The sequence below is a fragment of the Ciona intestinalis genome, unplaced genomic scaffold, assembly GCF_000224145.3.
Source record: "Ciona intestinalis unplaced genomic scaffold, KH HT000068.2, whole genome shotgun sequence".
In the NCBI taxonomy this organism is placed as follows: Eukaryota; Metazoa; Chordata; class Ascidiacea; order Phlebobranchia; family Cionidae; genus Ciona; species Ciona intestinalis.
The window spans coordinates 80,270-104,676 of NW_004190390.2; the positions used below are offsets into that span (position 1 = coordinate 80,270).

General features: G+C 33.1%; 2 protein-coding genes across 59 annotated transcripts in view; both read left to right on the forward strand.

The window, feature by feature from the left end:
* The first annotated feature begins 405 nt into the window (after positions 1–405).
* On the forward strand, positions 406–10,305 carry LOC100187196 (fibropellin-1-like). Of its 16 annotated transcripts, none has more exons than XM_018815357.2 (25): positions 408–608; positions 769–818; positions 1,746–1,814; positions 2,220–2,318; positions 2,437–2,481; positions 2,777–2,885; positions 3,052–3,122; positions 3,182–3,238; positions 3,552–3,665; positions 3,805–3,909; positions 4,123–4,233; positions 4,736–4,846; positions 5,066–5,176; positions 5,330–5,440; positions 5,622–5,732; positions 6,290–6,400; positions 6,563–6,673; positions 6,994–7,104; positions 7,386–7,496; positions 7,819–7,929; positions 8,288–8,398; positions 8,544–8,654; positions 8,870–9,085; positions 9,455–9,670; positions 9,978–10,305. In XM_018815357.2, the coding sequence occupies exons 1-25, from the start codon at positions 442–444 to the stop codon at positions 10,163–10,165; spliced, it is 2,838 nt and encodes a 945-aa protein (XP_018670902.1). In that variant the 5' UTR covers positions 408–441; the 3' UTR covers positions 10,166–10,305. The 16 variants fall into 16 exon arrangements, with proteins under 16 accessions (XP_026694062.1, XP_026694065.1, XP_026694064.1 ...); XM_026838252.1 differs by having other exon boundaries at positions 6,329–6,400; XM_026838256.1 differs by lacking the exon at positions 8,544–8,654 and having other exon boundaries at positions 407–608.
* A 2,465-nt stretch (positions 10,306–12,770) lies between these two features.
* LOC101242203 (sushi, von Willebrand factor type A, EGF and pentraxin domain-containing protein 1) overlaps positions 12,771–24,407 on the forward strand; it is a 23,597-nt gene continuing 11,960 nt past the window's right edge. For 23 of the 43 annotated variants that reach the window (XM_026838208.1, XM_026838219.1, XM_026838221.1 and 20 more), the window contains exons 1-26: positions 12,771–12,982; positions 13,216–13,271; positions 13,515–13,694; positions 13,769–13,849; positions 13,908–13,943; positions 14,310–14,418; positions 15,442–15,512; positions 15,854–15,910; positions 16,311–16,424; positions 16,705–16,881; positions 17,156–17,338; positions 17,523–17,705; positions 17,807–17,989; positions 18,333–18,515; positions 18,597–18,779; positions 19,058–19,240; positions 19,502–19,684; positions 19,903–20,091; positions 20,284–20,466; positions 20,902–21,084; positions 21,424–21,600; positions 21,850–22,032; positions 22,376–22,558; positions 22,722–22,904; positions 23,256–23,438; positions 23,837–24,019. In XM_026838208.1, the coding sequence (XP_026694009.1) occupies positions 12,843–12,982; positions 13,216–13,271; positions 13,515–13,694; positions 13,769–13,849; positions 13,908–13,943; positions 14,310–14,418; positions 15,442–15,512; positions 15,854–15,910; positions 16,311–16,424; positions 16,705–16,881; positions 17,156–17,338; positions 17,523–17,705; positions 17,807–17,989; positions 18,333–18,515; positions 18,597–18,779; positions 19,058–19,240; positions 19,502–19,684; positions 19,903–20,091; positions 20,284–20,466; positions 20,902–21,084; positions 21,424–21,600; positions 21,850–22,032; positions 22,376–22,558; positions 22,722–22,904; positions 23,256–23,438; positions 23,837–24,019 (3,949 nt within the window). In that variant the 5' untranslated portion in view covers positions 12,771–12,842. The remainder of the gene's footprint in view (positions 12,983–13,215; positions 13,272–13,514; positions 13,695–13,768; positions 13,850–13,907; positions 13,944–14,309; positions 14,419–15,441; positions 15,513–15,853; positions 15,911–16,310; positions 16,425–16,704; positions 16,882–17,155; positions 17,339–17,522; positions 17,706–17,806; positions 17,990–18,332; positions 18,516–18,596; positions 18,780–19,057; positions 19,241–19,501; positions 19,685–19,902; positions 20,092–20,283; positions 20,467–20,901; positions 21,085–21,423; positions 21,601–21,849; positions 22,033–22,375; positions 22,559–22,721; positions 22,905–23,255; positions 23,439–23,836; positions 24,020–24,407) is intronic. The other 20 variants (XM_026838235.1, XM_026838239.1, XM_026838243.1 and 17 more) reach the window with 17 other exon arrangements.

Genomic DNA, 24,407 nt, shown 5'->3' on the forward strand with positions numbered 1-24,407 from the left:
AGATATTGGCATTTAGTGCACCACAACTCAGCGAGAACAGCACGCAGATGTTTTAGTAGCAAAAAAAGTTTGAAATGAATATAATTACGACCTTGAAAGACGAAACTGAATAGCCATATCTCGTTTCAAACGAGAAGAAACATTAGGTTTTTCTTGATCAAACTTCTGTGTTTTTTCTGTGTTGAGGTTATAGAAACTTTAGACGTGAGAAACAGGATCGTGTAAAAATGCGAAGTGAAATGAATGAAATTTAAGTAAAATTCAGCTAGGTAACTTAAAATATAATCAAAAATGTTTATCTTTATCCAAACGCGCCTAAACGAAGTATATAGGCTAAAACACTTGCAAAATCAGGTCAAGGTATTTTGTTACAGTCAAATCCTTTAGATGTATATTAAATATAACGACGTCTTTGTATTTACAGTATAGAATAACTCCCTTATGACCATGGCCTACAATAAGCCTTTACTGTTCTTGGCAATATTGTTGGCAGTTCCCAATGTATGGTCCTTGTTTACGCCAGAGACGGATTCACTTTGCAAAATATCATTGTATTCTCGCAAGCCATGTTCGTCTCTGCCGCTCACACGGGAATCATGCGTCGCAAGGTACTTACACCATGTTATTATAACGTCTAGTTTCCTCGCAACGCGTCGACTAATTGTCGCATTTATTTTAAGTACTAGTTATTCGAACAACTCATAAGATCTAAAATTCTAAATGTATAGTTGGTTCGATTACGATATAAAGTATTGTTTTTTTTCTCAGAGGTTGCTGCTACGATGCGAGGGTGACTTATGGCAGGTGTTATAGACGAAGTAAGTTAACACATATGTGGTATTATATGAATTTATCGTATACTTCTATGGGGTAAGATGGATACCGTTAGCACCTAAGTATGATATTTCCCCAATCGTGTGATAGATAAACGTTTTTCTAATGCGCGGTTTTGTAATTTTGTAATTATTCTTTATTTACTTCCACGGGGGAAAGTGGTTGAATGATAATGTTTAATCACTCTTTTTTAAAAAAATGACCACTATACTCGCCACCTGAGATTTTACTCGCGAGTTATCTTGATGGTATGAACGGGACTCTGCTGCAGCCTAGCGGTTGGTAAACAGTTTAGATATATACGTTTGAAAGAAGTGCTTTAAGGGTAATAAGTAGCGTCTTGTGGTTCGTCGATTGTGCCCTTCTTGCCTATGAAAATAATTTTAGTTAGGCAAAGGGAATGGTTTCTAAAATGGATCAAGTTTAAAATAACGTTGTGCTCTTTGCTGCCACTTTTATACTTACCGATAGGTGTCAGTAAAACTTACTTGGTAATTCCCGTTGAATTTCCCCAGAGGGAGAGTGAACAACTTTTGGTAATGAACGTCAGTAGCAAGTTTTACTTTTCAGGGGTTTTAATATTTACTTGATGACTTCGAAAATCATTTGTCTGATTGACGTTTAGTTTTTTTGGTTCGATTAAGTTGATAGTAGATTTTATTAAAGGTTGTTTTTGTATTTCTCTTATTTATCGAACTCTCATTCTAGTCAGGAAAACACATTTTAGTGACTAAGGGCATATAGTAGGGTGAGTTAAGATGGGACAAATATTTACAGAATTAAGTTACCGTAGCCGTAACTGTAAAACACCATTGTTAATTGTTAAAAGCACAATCAGGAAATATAGGTTTGTATGTTATGTATTATTTTAATATCAATGTAAATGCAGTTATGATGATTATGCATTAAAGGTAGAAAACCTGTGATGTTATTTGGGCCAACCAGACTTCCAAGAGTAACATCTGCAAATCCACGAACAGGTTTCTTAATTTTATATGGTTTTATTTTTATTATTTTATTTGCTTATACTTAAATGTTTAGTATGTTATCTGTATTCAGAAAACTAAATAAAACATTTTTAGATGTAAGTAGTTACTGTGGCTTAGTGGTTAGAATGCTTGTATAGTTGCATCCTAACCAAAAAACACCTGGTTCAACACTGAATTGGTCCAAACCAGTTTTAACTAATTGGTTGCCCAACTGGTCAATCATACAGAAAAAAAATCACCCATACAGTTTCATACGTAGTGTGAGCACAAGGTGTATAAAGTAGAGCCTTCTTGGTTGTGTAAAGACAAATAAGTCACAACTATTAAAGTTTTACCTTGCCGATCTAAAAATATTTATACGATAATTTACCAATTAATTTTATTCATTTTAAACAGGTTTCAATGGGGATAATGTTTCTACTGAAGATAATGTAGTTATGGACTATATAATTGGAAGGGTTCTTGGATCAGATTATAACAGAATCAAGTTGATTGGTAATTTAAATTTATTTATAGAGTTTAGAAACACAATTGTTGATATTAATATTCAAGTAACAGCTTCAAATAGTAAATGTAAGTTTCTTTTAGTAATAAATGTATTAATTATATTCAGAATCGTACAGAAGAACGAATGCACCGAATATAGGAGTTAAATCAAGTAAGTTGAAGACATGTCACATGTTATAACTCGACAAAAAGCTAAGGTGTATGAATACACCATGCGTGTTGGTATGTTATAGCTTGACAATGAGCATGGGGTGTATGAATACACCATGCGTGTTGGTGTATAAGAAGACACACTTATGTTATAGCTTAACAATGAGCATGAGCTGTATGAATACACCAAGTGTGTCGGGTGTATAAGAAGACATCCGTGTTATAACTTCGACAGTGTGCAGAAGATGAATGAATGTACATGACTTCGTATTAAAACAAATACATTGATGTAACAGATCTACAAAACGTTGGGGGTGAACCAGGATATTCTGGATCAAAGTTTCTTAAAACTTGCAATCCAATACAATATGAAAAAAGATGTGGAAATTCATTCTATGCAACAGAGTAGGCAATTTATAACTTAAATACAGAGTAACAACTAATAGGTCTATATATTAAATATAGCCAGGTATGTAATGACAATATTTTGTAGTGCACATATGGAAATTTAAGTGAATCTTATGCCTTGTGTTTATTTTAAACGAGAGACTCATTCATTATATGTTTCCAGATATTCCTGTGAGAGATGGAATTGCTGTTGGGACAATGTAACACGTGCATGCTACCATGCTGTTAATAATGGTTTGTTAAAAAAATACAAATGTTGTTGTCTTTTTTACACTAGTTTACTTTTATTTCAGTTCTTCGTTTGCGGCCAAGTTGTTCCCCAGGTTTCACCAACCCTCCTCAATGTAATGGTGAGTAAAAAACGAAATAGAAAACCATCTGTATGAATAAGGTCCTGATCATGGGACATCTATGGTTTAGGCTAGAGTTGGCACATTACCCGAACACCCAGGGTGCTACCACATAGGCCTTACCAGATGTTAAATCATACTGCCTCCTTGAAGGTAGGAAACCTATAATGGTAAGGAATAGGAGTTCTTCCAATGACAGCTCGGCCAAGATAGGTTATCCAGTCAAACGATCACATATGCTGAATGTCAATTATTGCTTTGTTGAACCATGAAGCCAGGAGTTGCGAATAAAACTTTGTGATTTCTATTCTAGATATTAATGAATGTCTCTCCAACCCGTGTATTAACGGAGGAATTTGTATCAACCTAATCAACTCCTATCAATGCCAATGTCCACAACCTGCAGTTGGACCAAACTGCCAGTTACGTGAGTTGTTTATTAAGATTTCAAGAAACGATCTTGTGGTGGTAGTAGTCTTGAACCTTATTTTATCCACACCAGTCTGCAATGTAATGAAAAAAATCTAAGAATTCTTTAAATGTTCTCTTTATTTCTGTTCAACCAGCTTGTGATAGTTCTCCTTGTCTCAACAATGGAGGTTGTAACAATGTTATGTCTTCATACACTTGTACATGCGCTCCTGGTTTTGTTGGCAGTCGATGTGAAACAGGTAAGTCAAGCATGACTGATATCAGTATTTCTATAACACAAGGATTTTTACCTTAAAATTTATTTCATGTGTATCTTAAACAGGTGAGGCGTTTTAAAATATATAGACTTAAAACTTAGATGATAAACTTTAAATTTATATTTTCACTCCTAAACTTATACTTTAAAAAGTAAATATTTTCTCAATATTTAAACCATTAAATGCACTTTATAGCCAGCACCAGCTGCTCCCCAAATCCCTGTGTAAATGGAAGGTGTATAAATGGTGTCAACTCATATACTTGCACGTGCAACCCTGGGTGGCAAGGAACCAACTGTGATTCAAGTAAGTATTACACTTGTTTAGAGCTTAGGGTATTAGCTAGTCTTAACGCCACTGCAGTTATTTTCAAAGTTTTACTTGATATCTCTTTTATTACATGTTGTCATGTTGTCTCTGTTACTTGATTTTCTGTTTCAATTTGCGGTAGTGCATACCATTTGCATCTATGCAAGGTACCATAAACCAGTGTATACAGTAATACCAACTATTCCAATGTTAGGCAACTATGTGTGGGGAGGGCAAGTGTGATAAAACATATATTTGGCATGACAACTCTAAGAGAAGAAGAAGTACTAAGTTTTAATACTCATTTTTACACACTTTTAACCCAAATGTAAAATAGCACTTGGGTAAAAATCACCTTTAGTTGATTGGAAATTTAATAACTATAATTAAAAAACTTTATCCTTGATTTTGAAGCATTTGTGCAATGTAGTTTATTTAACTCCAAAGATAAAAAAAATGCAGGCGAATTTATTCATAGCCCATATGATTACATCTTCAGATATCAATGATTGCTCTCCAAATCCTTGCAAAAATGGAGCTTGTATGGATGGTGTCAACTCATATACATGTACATGTACAACAGGATGGCAAGGGACTAACTGTGATTCAAGTGAGTAGTAGTTTCTCTTTCTAATTCAAGGTTTTGTTACCCATAAGAGGCCCATAAAGTATTTCTGTAGTGTTCCATTTAATTACAGTACCAGACTAACTGTATAAAAACAGTATGTGTGGTAGAATTCAACTTACATCAACTCATGGTAAATATTTCATTGTGTAAAATGAAATAGTAAAAATGGGCTGTTTAGTATTAAAAAAAATTGTTTCCCAGATATTGACGATTGTTTACCAAATCCTTGTGTAAATGGAGCTTGTACAGATGGTGTGAACTCATATACATGCGCATGCAATGCTGGATGGCAAGGAACTAATTGTGATTCAAGTAAGTATAACTTTAATCAATGTTTTTCATATTTTATTTATTTTTTTAAATTACTTTTTTTGCTTTCTGGTTTCGCTTGTCAAAAATAAAGATTCTTATACTAAACCTTACAATGAAATTTTATTAATTTTTTTGGTAATATTTGTTTCCCAGATATTGATAATTGTTCACCGAATCCATGTGTGAATGGAGCTTGTATGGATGGTGTCAACTCGTATACATGCACATGTACTTCTGGATGGCAAGGGACTAACTGTGATTCAAGTAAGTAATAATTTTACCAGTTTGTTCCGCAAAAAAATCCTAAATATAATGATTTTAAGTCTATTTTGTAATAATTGGGTTGTAAAAACATTAGAGTTTAGTCTTCCTTTAATTAATCTTTAATTTGTTTCAATAAAATGCTTTTGTGAAATTGCGTTTTTCATCATTCATTACTTCTTAGATATTGACGATTGTTCTCCAAATCCTTGTGTAAATGGAGTTTGTACAGATGGTGTCAACTCATATACATGTGCATGCAATGCTGGATGGCAGGGGGCTACCTGTAATTCAAGTGAGTAGCTTATAAAATTACATCGCATTTTAGTTTAATGACTGGTTAGTTATTCAACAAAAGCAATCCAACAACTCCCCCAGAATATGTAATTAAAATAATATTCTTGTAATTACGAGTTATAACAATGAAATTTACTTGGTTCAACCTATCAATATGTAAACTTTTTCTTTAACACTATTAGATAATGTATTTAACTAAATGCTAACTCTGTTTTTCAATAGGTCTTAATGTATTCGTTAAATTGGGTGTCAATATATCTTTGTTACTTTTATTAGGTTTATACAATTTAAATTTTTGTTGTATTATTTGATCTTTAATGTTTCCACTTTTCCATACACCTCATGTATATGTTGGTGTATAAAGTCATGGGTTACTGTAGTTATTTTTGTCGAGGCACACATTAGAATAATAGTAATATCATTGGTCCGTTCGTCTAAAATTCTTTTGTTAGTGACTTGGTGAACTTAAAAGATATAATAAACTGACTGCACAAAGTATTAAACAATAATTATTATTACCTTTCTAATTGCTTAAACTAATTTTTATCTTGCTAGATGGAAACAATTGTTCACCAAATCCTTGCCTAAATGGAGCATGTACTGATGGTGTCAACTCGTATACTTGCGCTTGTACTGCTGGGTGGCAAGGAACCAACTGTGATACAAGTAAATAACGCAACAGCATGTGACTTTATTTTAACCAACATAGATCTTGAATTAAAATCCTTTTATATTCGGAATTATTCAGAATTCTAAAACCAACTGACCAAGTTTCGTTCAAGAATGAAATTGCTTTAAATTTACTTATTATTAAACGAATTACTTCAGATATCAATGATTGCTCTCCAAATCCTTGCAAAAATGGAGCTTGTATGGATGGTGTCAACTCATATACATGCACATGTACAACAGGATGGCAAGGGACTAACTGCGATTCCAGTGAGTAGTAGTTTTAGACTGTGTCTTACTTCTTATTTTAATTTAGTGTTACAACAATCGATTTATGGTTATTACAACATTGTCAAAATGGTATTAAATTCAAATTTTGCACTTAATGGCACTGAAATGTCACAATTAAATATAATATAACTTTAACTTTTTTGGAAATGCTATATGAAGCAGTTTAATTAGTTCGTATGAAATTTAAACAAGATATACACTTTTAAACATATTAATTTAAAAAAAAACAAAGTTAACCTTTTTGTAGAACTGCTTTATTGTATAGAAAGTTTGATAAAAACCTTACTTTAATGTGGTAGATATTGATGACTGTTCACCAAATCCCTGCAAAAATGGAGCATGTACTGATGGTGTCAACTCCTATACATGTGCTTGTACTACTGGGTGGCAAGGAACAAACTGTGATACAAGTGTGTTATATTTAATTGCTATTATTTTATATATTTTAATACCATCTTCCAAACAGTTGAACCAATTTCTGAAAATCAATTTAAAATATTTCATCAAACTTTGAAAAATCATAATATTCTACTTAATCAGGGAATGTAGTGTTTTTACTATATGCAGCAAAGTATTTTATGGCAATGGAATTGTCTTACTTTGTAAAACAGGTTAGATTTTATACTCATAACTTTAGCTCAACTGAACATGCCACAAAGCTCAAAGTGAATAAAAAAACTTGTTTTTTTAGATATTGACGATTGTTTACCAAATCCTTGCGTAAATGGAGCTTGTACAGATGGTGTCAACTCATATACATGTGCGTGTACTACTGGCTGGCAAGGAACCAACTGTGATTCAAGTAACTAACTGAAAATTACTGTCTTTGACTTGAAATTCAAACAAATCTAAAACTGCTACACATATCTTTTATGAAGGAAATATTTGGCTAACTTAGAAGATTTTTGGTCATAAAAATATTATGTTAGGTTACTATGTGTGGGCACTTCTAGTATAATAACATAGTAGAATACCTTTGGTGTGGTAACTTTCAGTTATACACATATGTAGAACCACTAAGTTTTAAAATTCATAAATTGTTTGCACCAATTTAAAAATACCACTTTGTAAAAAATATACATTATTGCGTTGGTAACTTAGTAAATGTAACTGAATTATTTTAGATATTGATGATTGCTCACCAAATCCCTGCAAAAATGGAGCTTGTACCGATGGTGTCAACTCATATACATGTGCTTGTACTACTGGGTGGCAGGGGACCAACTGTGATTCAAGTAAAGGGCCTTCTTTTTTAAACTTAGTTGTATATGTGTTCTGAAAGAAAGTTGTAGTTATTGTATTCTGGTTCCTATATATTTGTATGGCCTGTCGTTGGGTGTGCTCAAGCAAGACCATGTTACAACTTGTGATTAAATCTTGCATACTTGCTGTTTAAGAAGAAAGCCATTTTATAACTTGAAAGTAAGCATGAGGTGTTTAAATACACCACGTGTGCTTAGTGTATATGGAAACAACTGGGTTATAACTTGACAGAGAACATTTAACCCATGATATACCAGACAATAAATTATGTTTCAATGCTGTGTAGTTTAAATATCTATAGCCAAAAATGTTATCATATGTATTCCCTAGATATTGATGACTGTTCACCAAACCCTTGCAAAAATGGAGTTTGTACAGATGGTGTCAACTCCTATACATGTGCTTGTACTGCTGGGTGGCAAGGAACCAACTGTGATTCAAGTGAGCCCTTGCCAATATTGTATTGATCTTTGTGAAGTTATTGTGGTGCAACATAACTAAGTTACAACAATTTCAAACCTGATCAGACTGAAAATTTTGTTGAAGATTTGTTTACTTGATTGTTAAACTTACATTAATGTGGTAGATATTGACGATTGTTCTCCAAACCCTTGCAAAAATGGAGCTTGTACTGATGGTGTCAACTCATATACATGTGCTTGTACTACTGGGTGGCAGGGAACCAACTGTGATTCAAGTAAGTAGTATTGTCTTAATTTTGGAACTAATTTGTTACTCATTAGAGGTCCATGCAGTATTTCAGTAGTATCCTATAGCATAAACTAAATAAGTAAAATAAAATGAACTCAAATTCAATGAATTATGCATTAAGTGATAAAATATTAAGAAATAATTTAATTTTTTGGAATAAAATACACTATTATTGAGTTTACAAAAGGATTTGTTTCCCAGATATTGACGATTGTTCACCAAATCCTTGCGTAAATGGAGCTTGTACCGATGGTGTCAACTCATATACATGTGCGTGTACTACTGGCTGGCAAGGAACCAACTGTGATCAAGATATTAATGAATGTTCCGAGTCCAATAATTGTGCAGTTTGCGTCAATCGAGTTCCACTATATTTTTGCCTTTGTGAATCTGGAAGTTATGAAGGAATCTTATGCAGTAAGTTTATTAATGTGAATGTAAATTTCAACGTTGCCTACATTGCTGATGGATTATTGCATCAGTGCCTATATATCTTTGGATAGCAGAAGTTGAAATAAATTGGAGACAGCAACTGGCAGTAACTTTACTTGAAGCAGATTAAAGTTTGTTTGTGTCTAAAACTTTGATGACATATATCAGAAATTACAACTGCCTAAAAGCCGGTTAAAAAACTTTAAACCAATAAAACACTTAAACCAGAGTCTAGTTACTAAAAATTTTAGTTTGACTAGAACACTATAGTGTAGCAGTTGCTGGCCAGTAGTTGGCCAGGCCTATATATTTTTATTATATTTTACATATTAATAAAAACCATGTTTTTCTCAGGATGGGCAATTATAGGTTCAACAACCTACCGAGTCCCTGCCACAACAACAGCAACCAGTTACGCTGCAGCAAACACAATATGTGCGGGCCTTGATGAAGGTGGTGGTTACCTTGGTGAACCAACGTCTACAAACCTTCCAACCATCCTCACTAAAGTTGTTGCACGTAGCACGTTCGTTAGCGGATACATGTGGATCAATGTCGTTCGTAGTTCAGGTGATTTTTTTTCGCTGCAGCATATTTTAAACTTTTGTTTGTGATGTAAGAAAACATCATAGTTGTAACTGTTTTTTATAATCGAAGTTAGCATGAATTGTATGAATACATCATGTGTGTCTTGTGTATAAGACGACACTCATGTTAGAACTTGACAGTGAGCAACAGGTGTATGAATACATCATGTGTGTCTGGTGTATAAGAAGACACCCATGTTATATCATAGCGACTAGTATGAGGTGAATGAACAAATTCGATTTTTGTCTTATACGTAAATTTTATGTTAAATACATGTTGATATATTCAGGTTCGACTTGGAACTTTGGAAAAAGTAACACGGTTGCTACAACCAACTTTGAATCTGAAGCCAACGTAGTGAATAACTGCGCTGTGATGAGAATATCTGATTTCAAATGGATTATTGTATCTTGTACTTCATTCACTGCTGATGTGTTTTGTGAAAGAGCAATCACTGGAAAAACAACATCACCCTAGCTTGTAAAAGTTTTTTTTTGCCATTTTGAGATTTTATCTTCTATGCCACACTTTATCATGAAAATATCTGTACATAATGTCTGAAATGATATGAGTTTTGATTTTTTGCTATTTTAATAAAATTCTCTGACAATTTGTCATTTATTCGTTTATTTTACACGATTCATACAAACAGTTAAAGTTATAAACATATCTAAATATCATTGCATGACTCGCTGCGTTGGTCTAAGTTAATATGGGATGATTATTCCCGCAATTCAACACAAAAACAAACTTCTAACACCATCTAACACAGTTGTAGTTGTAACTCGAGCAGTGTGAATTCGACTTTGAGGTAAATTCTTCGATATTTTTAATTCTAATTGTTTAAACTCTATGGTTATTGACGTTTTTCAAAATTAACTATCTTCTAAAACCAATTTACAAAAGTTAAACACGTTGCAACTTGCCCTCGAGCTTGTTGCATGTTTGGTCACAGTGTATGGCGTCGGGACGGTCGTGTTTAAAATGCTTGATTTCTACAAACCACAAAGGATGGTAAAGCAGACGATGACCCAACCAATATTTATTCAAAAACGCATTGATATGGCTTTCACGCATAAATATATTAATTGGTTAAACTTCTTTCGTGGCTTTGTTTTTTACGATTTGAATTTTGGTGGTGTGTTTGCGCAAACTAGTCTCCCAATTAACAGCAATGGCTTCAACTAAATATACGACCTATTGCAAGTTACCACGTATAGGGTTTAACAGACATAATTTTTAACCAACATCACATTAATTACTTTCTCTATATAGCGTGTTTTACTACTGTAGTTATAATATTAGTTTTTTTCGTTATTTTAGAAAAGATGATTTTCTTTATTGTATTTAAAACGTTAAACATTCCTAAATGCCTCCAATTTTTACATTTTTTTACCCAAAACAATTGAATGAACGTCAAATTCCACCGAATAGTATTTGAGGAAATATGAAAAAGTATAACTACTTAATTTAAAATAGTTTGTATGCAATTACGCTATTATCATGTATATTTTTTTATCATAAGTCAATAATTGCTCACTATATTGTGAAGTATGCTTCCATATTTGACAGTGATACATCATAATAAGCATAAAGGAAGTACGGGTAATTATTATCATAATTTTCGAGCAGTAAACCTATGAGTTGTGTCATCGTTAAAATTCTCATTAAGTTTGCTTAAATAGTTCACGGTTAGCGGGTCAATTGGCCCTTACTGGTTCTTAACATAAGTTCACACGACGTGAAAACACACACAGTGACCTATACGACACCAATGTATATAACGATGATTTAAAGGCAGCAACCGTTGGGCCCCCACTTTTGTTACGAGGTTGCAACTTTCTAAAACATGTTATCAGCTTTACGTGCCTTATAGATTTCTACGTAATACGCCACTTTCAACAGGGAAACAGATTAAAAATAGCTTTACGTAATCCCGCAGCCTTTGGTATCTCCCACCCTTGGCGTTTGTGTGTAATTTATGTAGGCCTGTTCAATATTTTAACAACACGCAATGTTGCTTGAGTGAAAAAAAATTACTACAATATGAATAATGTTTTCGGGGTTTAATGTTTTTATAAAAGAAAATTGTTTATATGTATTTAAACTTTTTTAAATGGGGTTGAACAACAACAATAGTTATCTAGGTGAAGTTCGGAGCCCCCAGAAAAAAACTTTAGTTACAGAACAGAAAACACAAGCAAGATATTTCATAGGTGCCAAAATAAAATAAACCGTCGAAATAGTTTATTTCGTTTCTCACTATTTCTAAGACGGTGTTTACAATTTGGAAATATTTTTGTCCTGCGAACCAGAGTTCGTTTAATTCTCACCACAACCCGTGAGGTTTTTTCCCCGAGAAGTTGTTTGACTATAAATAAATAAGGGACGCGAAGTTGCTCGAATGTCAGGATAAAATAACAAACATTGTGTATAAATATGTTTGGGGTAAATACATTGGTCGGTGTTTATTAAATATATCCGAAAAAGTTTGTCACCTACATGCACTTTTGTACCGGGGATTACAAGAAAGATTAAACTAAATCTCTCGGAAACAAATTCGCTGTAATTGTGTGATTGTCGACACGTCAGCGATGTGCTCGGAAATTCTTGGTTAGTTTATGAGTGTTAGTCACCTTGTTGTTAACGAGCAAAGATTTTTCTGCCCGGGGGCGCACAATACACAAGTTCCCTTCCATTCACGGTCTTGGCTGTCGATTTAAAAGAGGAGCAATTTACAAGGGCGTGATTTAGAAACGGTAGCAATACATAGAGATATGTGCGAGTCAGTCATACTTAGCTCTAAGTATAGTATACTTTAAGTATAGTACGCATGGGATCTCAGGAGAGCGGATTTCGTTTGACTTAGAAGATCATTGCGTATTGGTTGTATTCTTAGAAATATATAGTCGGAATATACAGTCTTGGCAACAAATCCAAGGCCGCCAACATTTGTTCGAAATATTTTGAAATCACGCACTTTATGTAATATCGCACATCGTGATCAAAATGATTACTAACCAAATCATTTTTCTGCGATGTAATATTAAAACTGAATCATAACGTGTTTATTTGCAGAGGTGATAGCATGAGCATTTGAATTCTGTTTTCCATCTGAAATACTTGAAGGAACAAACAGACCAGAAGCTTTACAATGTGGAATCCATTGGCGGTTGTTATTGTTGTGTGTTTATTACTATTAGAAGTTTCAGCTTACCCGCATTGTGGTGTCTCTCACTTATCACGAAGACCATGCGGTCGTCCAGCCATTGACCGGTTTAATTGCTTACAACGGTGAGTTCGTGGCCACATTTTGATCTTGACCGATAATTTATTTTTTAACTTTGTACGAGTTACGTGTTTTAAAAATTGCATTTTAACTGGTCGATACGCACATCTCTTTTTAAATTAATTTACTTTCGTTATCCTATTAAAAAAAACACGTTATTTTGTCAATTATTTTTTTCTAAATTTAAAATCTCAAAATCTGGACGGAGCCAAAATTAACTTTAGTTATTTTGTTACAGCGGTTGTTGCTACGACAGAAATGCGGTTCATATCAATATTCGGTGTTATTATAAAGGTAATGTGCCTTCCATGTTTTATTCTTGTTTAACTATTTGTTCGTTAGCTCTTATATTGGTTTAATGTATACGCCGTGTATGTGTAAATTTATATTTGTTCGAAAATATATGCAATTTTATTGCAAAGTATTTTAACTACTTTTACTGGCTCGATCTTCATAAAAGATTTATGTTGTACCATGTATTATTCCTGAAACATTTTTCTACTTTATCAAATTTAATCACATTTCAATTTCCCAAAGCTTCAACGCTCTCTTTCGGCAACCAAGTGATCGGGCCTTCAACAACACCAACATCAACACCGGTTACAACCCAAACCACATCGGCGGCTCCATCCGCAAGCCAACTAATCATGCAATCCCTCGCCTTGATTACTTCTAACGGCGCTGATTACACGACGGCGCTCGCGTTACTGGCGAGAGGTAGTTACTTGTGCCGTGATAACACAAAGTTTGGGAATGGAAACCTCTAGTATCTTACTGTCTTAACTTTGCAGAGATTCTTGGAACGAATGTTTACAGTACGATAGAGTTTGCTCAAAAGTATGGAGACGATTATCTACTCTTGCAAATAATCAGTAAGCTTCAAAATTTGAATTGTATATTTGTTGAAACTAATATAAACTATGTAAACAGGTGCAGCAGAAGGAAAATCTCCCCCCAACCAAGCCAGTAAGTATCATCATCTTTTAACTTAGTTATAATTTTGTATTCTTATATATAGCCCATATTAATAAGCGTGTATATTGCAATTCTTAATTTTAATGCTTTTATTTACCAAAATAAATGTTATCGTTTACGCTTGTTTAACTTGGTCTTATATTTTTTATCTGCCGCGTGTTTAACCACAATGACCTGTTGTTAAATAGCGTTGTTTTATTTTTTGGTCTTACTGTCGTATGACGTATACGAAGGGGCAATTAAATTTATTTTATGTTTTTTATTCTAATTAACCTGGAGGAAACACATATTTGCACTTTCAAAGATTAATAATTTAGTTCAACAAATTATGAACCTTTGTTTTGTTTCTAACATCAGAGTTATTGCACCACGGCGGCGAAAATGGATATCCAGGAAGTCAAGTTCTTTCCCAATGCAGTCCACAGAACCGGAATAATACTTGCGGTAATCCTTTCTACACAACCAGGTTCGTTCGAATATCTCAGTAATCAACAACATTCGTGTGGAAAATAAGCTGGCGACTTATTGAACGTATATATTACTGTAATACTGCTAATTGCTACGGCAGTGATTGAAATGTAACTGTAGACTGTGTAGAGAATAGAGGGATTGATGCTCGATGTTGTCAACAATAAAGGCGTATGTGTATATTGTAGGCGTGTGTCCCAAGACAGAATAGTAATTGCTGTGGACGCCTAATTGTTAGTGAGCTATTCAAATTACCAACCGCACAGAAAAACAATTACCCATAAAATTACGTTCTTGGTAACTCGTAGGCGGAATAAAGGTAAATGAAATATGGCACCCTTCTTACAAACCTTCTATAAAATAAATAGCATTCTTTCATGTGGCTTATGTGACAATGCTGCGATAAATCTGAAATGTCAGTGAGTACGCGATGCTGTAATAATCCACCCAGTTCTTTATAAGAGAGTTGTCGCCCTGCAATAAATGCGTTGTTCAAGTATGTTTATGACCCATATGTGACGAATTGGCTTATTGTATTTCGCTAATTTCACCTACTGACCCACGAACGTCCACGAACACACACAGATGCACACAAGACCACGTTCAGAACTACGTTCGCCGCTACGGTTATTTGCTCTCTCTCTCTCTCACAAACACACATATATATATATAGTCGCGGCAATTAACGAACATAAAAATAGTAGGGTGGGGAACAATGGGACATGTTGTAAATATTTTTTTAGTGATTCTTAAAAGCGTGTGTAAAATTGTTCAAAACCAATGGTAAAAATATGGGATTTAGGTGCTTACAGTGTTCCGTCTTACCCCACGGTACTACATATAACAGTTCCGATTAACTTCATGTAACATAGGTTACAGTGACACAGCTCGTTGTATGTAGTATTCAACTAACATACACAATAAGGAAATTATACTAACATAAAACAACATAACACATTAAAGGTGTACACACAGAAATTTTCGATAAAATATGTTTTACGATAAGACATTTGTTTTATAGATCGAGTTGCCTGCGATGGAACTGTTGTTGGGACTTCGCTTCAAGAAGTTGCTACCATTCCACGAATAACAGTAAGAACGCCATTATTATAAAGTAATATAAAGATAGATTCACCTTAGGGGAGGTACCACTCTTGACTTTCCCATTTCGATCTTGTTTCATTATAAGTAGGGTGAGGCAAGTTGAGACTTGGGAAGTAAACAGCAACGAGTATCTTGAAAATTATACTCGCTTCTCTAGGACTCTAAGACGCCGTTAGTTGTACAAAACATGATCAGGAAATATCACTTTTAGGTGCTAATGATATCTTGCCCCACAGCAATATACTTATTAACATAAGAAAGCAGCCTATAGTTTTATGATTTTCATTTCACTTTTGTTTTAAAATACCCTTGTAAATATTTTACCGCAGTTATTTACATGAGACGTCGATGTCCACCTGGTTTTACAAACCCACCAAAATGCATTGGTAAGCTCATTTTTTTCAAACTTATGTTGGTCTGAGTTATTCCATTCCCTTCCTTAATTCATTGAAATACCATATATGACAAAGTTTTGATTACACATGTATACACAATTACACAAAAATATCAACCATAGACAATTAAGTACTGAAGTGAATAATTCTTTTTCATGAACAAAGAACAATCAGAGTCAATGTCAAAAACTTAATAAAATTGTTTCGAATAATTTATGCAACTAAAAGTAACAGCCTTATATAGAAACCTACAAAGATGTAAAGTTTAATATATGAATGAATGTAACTTACTTTATCCTCGCCTGGCCGGAAAACGACAGTCGTTATAACACGGGTGTGCACCTCGCGCCAGCTTACGAGTTACCAAGAATGTTATATACTATTGTTTCAGAAATAAATGAATGTTTGTCAAACCCATGTATGAACAACGGTGTGTGTGTGGACAAGATTAATGGATATAAATGTATCTGCCCAATCTCCCCTGCTGGTCCAAATTGTGAAATATGTAAGTTTGTATTTTAGATTTACCAATTTCTAGTTTATTTCAAGCTACATAAATTGTAGTTCATTTTGTTTGTGTAAATATGTACGCAGAATTGGAAATGTTATTAAACAACATTTGTTTTGTGCAGTATTTGAAATTGAAACATAGTTTTTGTGTTTTCATTTATCCTTAAACGCTTGGTTTTATTATGTGTTAATAGTAACAGCACCATTCAATTCTTTAAAAATTCATAAAAATCTTCAAACAGTGTACCAAATCATCTTTATTTTACATTAATCAGATTGCGCTACACCCCAAAGTCCCAGAAATGGAGCTGTGACCCCAGTTAAGCAGTTTTACAACGCAAACGATATTGTAAGATATTCGTGTAATGTTGGATACGATTTATTTGGAAGATCAGAAAATGTTTGCACAAGAAGTGGGCAGTGGTCGACTTCAACACCCCACTGCTTGGAAGGTGGGTTAAATAAGTGATTAATACTAAATCAACTACTTATTTACACAATAAATTGCCGCCTATAGTACATACTTCATAGATTGCCTGCACAATTACAGTTATATCAAGCCTATGAGATTCTTAAATAACTTGGTAAGTTACCACTTAATGATTCACAGTACAGTTGGAAGCTATATGAAGCCTCTTTGTTTAATGTATAGTATGAAATCCATGATTTGATGAGTTATCTCACTACGAAAATAAATAAGTGATCAACCACTTTGATTCTGTGCAGCTTGTGGCAAACCAACCGATATCGCAAATGGTCGATACTCTCCTGTATTAACCCCACCATACTACAAGATCAACCAAGTTGTAACATATGCTTGTGATGCAAACTATGTACTGCAAGGATCTCCTGTTATTATATGCCAGATAAATGGACAATTCACGCAAACACGAGCTTCTTGCATACCAGGTGAATATTTTATTTCCCATGTTTTGTTTATGTTCATGTTCAACCATTTGTTTGTATTTTTATCAAATGTTGAATAAAATTAACACTGTACAGTGTTATATAGTATCCTTCTTTTGTCATGAAATGTTATTTTATAATATAAATCTTTCAATATGTTTCTGACAACCTTGTTTATATGTTTTAGTTGTTGTAAAATGTAGCAACCCACCAGCATTGTTAAATGGACAGTTTATTTCTGCAATTGAATACGCTGTCAATGCACAAGTGAGGTATACTTGTAATACTGGTTATAGACTTGATAACAGCGATGTTATTACGTGTCAAACTAGTGGACAGTTCACTTCACTCACTGCTGTCTGTACTAAAGGTAATATTGTTAAATGTTTTTTTGTGACACTGTTGGGTTGTAATGACTCTCATTTCACCATAAACTTGTTTTCGATATAAATACTTTGTAATATGTTTTAGTTTGTACAACACCACCTACACTGGCCAATGGGGATTTTACTGTGAAGAATAATGCAAACCAATATGATATCAACACTGTATTAACATATACATGCAACAGTGGTTATCGACTGGATAACAGCCCAACAATTACATGTCAAGCTAGTGGACAATTTACTGCTTTAACTGCCGTTTGTACTAGAGGTAAAGCTTTTAGCAAATTAATTGGTTTATCATAGATTTTAGAATATATTTAACTTTAAATTTATCGAATAAATAATTTAATCTTTTCTTTAGTCTTTACATAATTGGCAAAAAAAGGGAGCAAATACAATATGTTGGACACAAAGACTTCGCTTGTTATACTTTTTTCAATAATAATTTAACTTTTTAAAACATTATTATAGTAAAAAATGGCATTTTTATTTTTATTTCACATTACTGAAGTTTTAAATACCTTGTGCACTATGATAACACTACATTATGAAAATGTACTTTATGATAAACATTTATAACAAAAATAATACAAGACTAAATATTGTTTCAGTTATAAAATGCACCAACCCTCCTGCACTGATGAATGGACTATACAGCCCACAACAGAATTCATACAGTGTGAATGATGTTATCACGTACACTTGTAATAATGGGTACAAGATTAACAATAGTCCAACCATAACATGCCAAGCTAGTGGACAATTTACTGCACTTGCTGCCACTTGTACTAAAGGTATATATTTGTGATTGGGATTATTTTCAAAATTCTTCCTTTGTTGGACATTTAAGTTTTACTATTACCTTTTTATTCCAGTTTGTTCAACACCCCCTACACTGGCCAATGGAGATTTTACTGTGAAGAATAATGCAAACCAATATGATATCAACACTGTATTAACATATACATGCAACAGTGGTTATCGACTGGATAACAGTCCAACAGCAACATGTCAAGCTAGTGGAAAATTTACTGCTTTAACTGCTGTTTGTACAAAAGGTTGTATATTGTTGTTTTTTTGATTGGACATTATTTAAGAATTATTTTAACATTCAATTCTTCATTTTGACACTATAATTAGGCTTTTTGACAGTAAGTATGACATGTATGAATTAATGAATACCTGATCTGTTTCTGGGGTAGAGGAAGACACCCATGTTATAACCAGACAATGGGCATGAGGTGTATTAATAGATTATGTGTGTCTTGTGTATAAGAATTCATTCATGTTATGTCTTTGAGCAAATAGTGTAAAAAAACATTCAATTTTATTTTAGTTTGTTCAACACCACCTACACTGGCCAATGGAGATTTTACTGTGAAGAATAATGCAAACCAATATGATATCAACACTGTATTAACATATACATGCAACAGTGGTTATCGATTGGATAACAGTGCAACAGTAACATGTCAAGCTAGTGGACAATTTACTGCTTTAACTGCTGTTTGTACAACAGGTATGACTATGGTGCAGATTTTACTTTGTGTAAATTAAAGTTGATTTAAAAATACACCAAAAAGAAGATGCAGAATACATCTGATAAAATTTTCCACATGATACACAACTAATATCATCCTGTATTTCCTTTTTACCACTTTGTAGCAATAGACTTTTAAACAAGCCTGGGAAGACACTTAACATTAATTGTTTTCTATCCCATTATTATATTACAGTATTTTACTTTATAAAAAATAAAATTCAAATATTCCTTTTACAGTTTGTTTGATCCCACCCCCATTACCCAATGGAGCATATTCACCAACCAGAAACCCTGTAATTTTTAATGTGAATGAAATCATTACATATACTTGTAATGCTAATTTCAAATTGAAAGGAAGCAACACAGTAAGATGTGAAACAAACGGTCAATACACGACACTTGCTGCTACTTGTGCTTCAGGTAAACTAACTTAATATTAAAACATTTCTTATACCTAATTGTATTTTTAAATGATTCACACTATATTAAAATATTAGATTGTGAATATTGCATGCCAGACATCAAAAAACATAAATAATCTAAACTATTAAAATAATTCTTTCTTTGTTTTCTACTATCGTGTGTAAATTAAATTTTCTGTTATCATGTGTATACTAATAGTTCTATTCAATCCACAGATGATAAATGTGGAGGTCCACCTTTACTCACTAATGGTGAATACAGTCCTGTGAAGACCCCACTTGAATACAACATTAATGAGAATGTAGTTTATACATGCAACAGTGGTTATCGCTTGGATAACTCAGACACCATAACATGCCAAGCTGCAAATCAATGGTCAACATTATCCGCAGTTTGCACAAAAGGTGATTAAAATATCATCTTAAACATAATTTATGATTATAACACGTTAGAACTTTTTAATATTCTTATATAAAAAAAGCTTTGATCATCTGTATCAAAAACATCAAGCATTTAAAAGTAACCAAAAATAGGAATAAATTTTATCATATGTTATATAGGTTATGTCAATATAATATTGTACAATTCCCCTTTAGTTTGTCTCACCCCTCCCACGCTGACACATGGTTCATACACCCCTGTAAACAATCCACTTAAGTATGATATCAACACGGTACTAACATATACTTGTGGAAGTGGATTTCTTCTTGAAAACAGCGACAAAATAACTTGTACATCCACTGGACAATGGTCCGCACTAGCTGCAACATGCACAAGGGGTAATACTTGTTTCTCGTTTGATAAAATTTTGTTGTACTCTTCACACATTTTAGGTTATGTTATAAAATGAAAATGTAAGTTTATAAAAAATGCACAACTTATTTTAAATTTTCTGTCAAAATTTAATATGATCAAGTGTTATGATAGTTTAAGTTACTTTAAGATACTTTGTTCAATTTGTACAAGACTTAATCTGTAAACATCTTTTTAATTGAATTTCTAACACTTCACTGCGGTCATATTTTTTAAAATAAAGTGCAAACCAACTTTATACAGAAAACTGCCTATCTGTAACGGATAAAATGTTTCAAACAATTTTGTTGCAATGCACTTATATTACTTAATTACAATACTTTTAAAGTTAATTTTTTTCCAAAGATCCTATTTTATAAAATAAAGATATCACCAACCTTTTAAAATCAAAATTATTTCAGTTTGCACAGCACCTCCGGCGCTTGCTAATGGAGACTATTCTCCAAAAAACAACCCAGTTGTTTATCGCATTGGTGATACTGTAACTTACACTTGTGGTAGTGGATACACTCTCAGCAGCAGTGCTACAAGCACCTGTCAATCAACTGGCCAATGGGTGGCTCCTACAGCTACTTGTGTTAAAGGTGTGTACAAATTATTCCATGTATTACACTAGTACCCTGGCACAGTGCTCAGAGCGCATGTAACCAGAGGTTATTGCTTCAAGGCTTGTGGTTTCTACCATTGTAGGCATACGTGTCCTTAGACAAGACACTTAACAGCAATGGCTCCAACCCAGTGGTCAATAATGAACTGTATAAAATGTCAAAAACAATCACCAACAAAGTAACATATGTGGTAACTCTGTATGCAGGTACAAAATATATGAAACAGAACACAAACTCTCATTGCCCAGCCATGCAAGGATTAAACTAACTTTATTCATTCATATTACATGATAATTAACTCTAATATTCTTTCAGTTTGTTTGACGCCACCTTCATTAACAAATGGAGCATACATGCCCGTCACTGCAGAGTATGCCGTACATGCTGTAGTCACCTACACTTGCAACAATGGATATAAATTAGAGAACGTTAATTCTATATCCTGCCCTGCTAGTGGAACTTGGCCAGCATTGCCAACTACATGCACTAGAAGTAAGCGAATATTTTAGCATAACCAACTCTGTGTACTCTTAACTAACCTCTTATTTCTGCTGTTTTAGTTTGTACATGTATTAATCTACCCTAGTCTTGATAAAAGCTGATGAGTTCTATCTAAGATTAGTAATCAAGTGCTGTAATAATTGATTTTTTTACTCTTAACCTAAAGCTCTTATAAAAATAGTGTTTTGTATTCAAAATCAAGTATCAAAAATATACTTATTCCGATCTGCGTTTGTTCAGTTTGTTCAACACCACCTACACTGGCCAATGGAGATTTTACTGTGAAGAATAATGCAAACCAATATGATATCAACACTGTATTAACATATACATGCAACGGTGGTTATCGACTAGATAACAGTCCAACAATTACATGTCAAGCTAGTGGAAAATTTACTGCACTTGCGGCTACTTGTACTAAAGGTACAGATTGATGAATATTTATCTTTACTACAAAGAATTTATTTCATAAAATCACAGTACGTTTTCTTTACATACAAGAAGACACATTTTTGCAACCCCATTTCCCTAATAATGTCAACACTCTAACAGTTAAAATTCATGTCTGCCTGTTTCAACATGTTTAAGAATTGCTTTAGAGATTCTTTTACATAGCTTGGAATTAAAACATTAGGATGCCTAAGCTATTTATCTATTCTTGGAGTAATAATCTTTGTTAAACTGTTATCATTTATGATATCCTTGCAAGGCGATACCTTATAGATAGTTTAAACAATTTTAAATGTTCTTATCTGTTGTATTCCAGTCTGTTCAACACCACCTACACTGGCCAATGGAGATTTTACTGTGAAGAATAATGCAAACCAATATGATATCAACACTGTATTAACATATACATGCAACAGTGGTTATCGACTGGAAAAGAGTCCATCAATAACATGTCAAGCTAGTGGAAAATTTACTTCACTTGGAGCAGTTTGCACTAAAGGTAACTGTGAATTGATAACAAACTAATCTTTAATTAATTTTTACATTTTGCTTCATTTCTTTTGCTAGAACAAGATAGTTCTTCCTAATTGTATATTCTGTATTTTTATTGCACAGTCAGAAATACGATATTATCTTTTCAATAAATTGAATTTATATTTCAGTTTGTACAACCCCACCTACACTGGCCAATGGAGATTTTACTGTGAAGAATAATGCAAACCAATATGATATCAACACTGTATTAACATATACATGCAACAGTGGTTATAGACTGGATAACAGTCCAACAGCAACATGTCAAGCTAGTGGACAATTTACAAAATTAACTGCTGTATGTACTAAAGGTAATGTACAAGAAACTAAACAATCTCTATTTTAACATCCATAGTATCTACACTTTATTTAAATACTTACATGTTTTTAAACTTATAACTCACACCAGTTATTACCCGCATAAATGAATTGTCATAAGTATTTATATATTTATGTAATTTTAATGGTAAAAGTAAATTAAGCAATCTGTTCAAGCAACAAGAGGACTTTTTAGGGAAATTGCTGTCATAATCTTTGTTGTATTTTGATGCATTTTTTTAACCAGGGAAAAATTATTACTCAACTTAAGATTAGATAAAAACTTTCTCCAAATATTTTATTCAAAATGTTAAATCAAATATTTCAATAATACTTTATTCCAGTCTGTTCAACACCACCTACACTTACCAATGGAGATTTTACTGTGAAGAATAAAGCAAACCAATATGATATCAACACTGTATTAACATATACATGCAACGGTGGTTATCGACTAGATAAGAGTCCAACAATAACATGTCAAGCTAGTGGAAAATTTACTTCACTTGGAGCAGTTTGTACACGTGGTAAGTGTGGCCACATTTTTGTTTAACACATCGCCTTAGTTGTTAATTTGTGTGTTAACAGACGTTATGTTTAAGATGTTGGAATGATATTGCTGCATACATATTATTAAAGTTCAGAGCATAGGTTTCTCCAGAGTTAGGTTTATACAGTGTTATGAATATCACATTTCTGATTTTGCCTTTGTTGAACTAATGTATATTTTGGATTCAGTTTTACAAGTGTCTGACTATTTAAATATGAGGACATTTTTATTTAAACCAAAACACTTTAACAAAAAGCTTTGGGACATGATTGTTTAAATGTATTTGTAATCCACTTGTCAGAATGTTAAACTCAAAAATTTTTGGTTGTTTATGTTGTTTGTATGTAACAATGTATATATTTTTCCCTTGAACAGTTTGTACAACCCCACCTACACTGGCCAATGGAGATTTTACTGTGAAGAATAATGCAAACCAATATGATATCAACACTGTATTAACATATACATGCAACAGTGGTTATCGACTGGAAAAGAGTCCAACAGTAACATGTCAAGCTAGTGGAAAATTTACTTCACTTGCAGCTGTTTGTACAACAGGTAATAAAATGTTTACTTTTTTAAATAAATTTTATGCTTCTCAATGGCAAAACACATATAAGCCAACTTTGACAACTTAATGTTAAAATATGATATTCCGCTAAAATTAAATTGTTATTATACATTAATCCATACCAGTTATGTTGTGAGCTTGTATTTAACTACCAAATACAAAAAATAAAATAATTGATCTTATACGAAGTATGTTATTTTGGATTGTTTTACACCAGAAGAATATCATTTGTATATTTTTGCTTTTTATATAAAATTAAAATTCTCAAATGAATACTATTTTCTTTGCAGTTTGTTTGACCCCACCAACATTACCTAATGGTGTATTCACTCCAGTCAATGATCCAGCTATTTATAATATCCATGATGAGATAAC

Bases quoted from the DNA above. Each gene is read 5' to 3' on its own strand.
- LOC100187196 (XM_018815357.2), top strand. From the start codon at position 442: ATGACCATGGCCTACAATAAGCCTTTACTGTTCTTGGCAATATTGTTG. The intron at 2,482-2,776 runs GTAAGTTGAAGA...TTGATGTAACAG, and splicing joins GAATATAGGAGTTAAATCAA to ATCTACAAAACGTTGGGGGT. The intron at 5,441-5,621 runs GTAAGTAATAAT...ATTACTTCTTAG, and splicing joins AGGGACTAACTGTGATTCAA to ATATTGACGATTGTTCTCCA.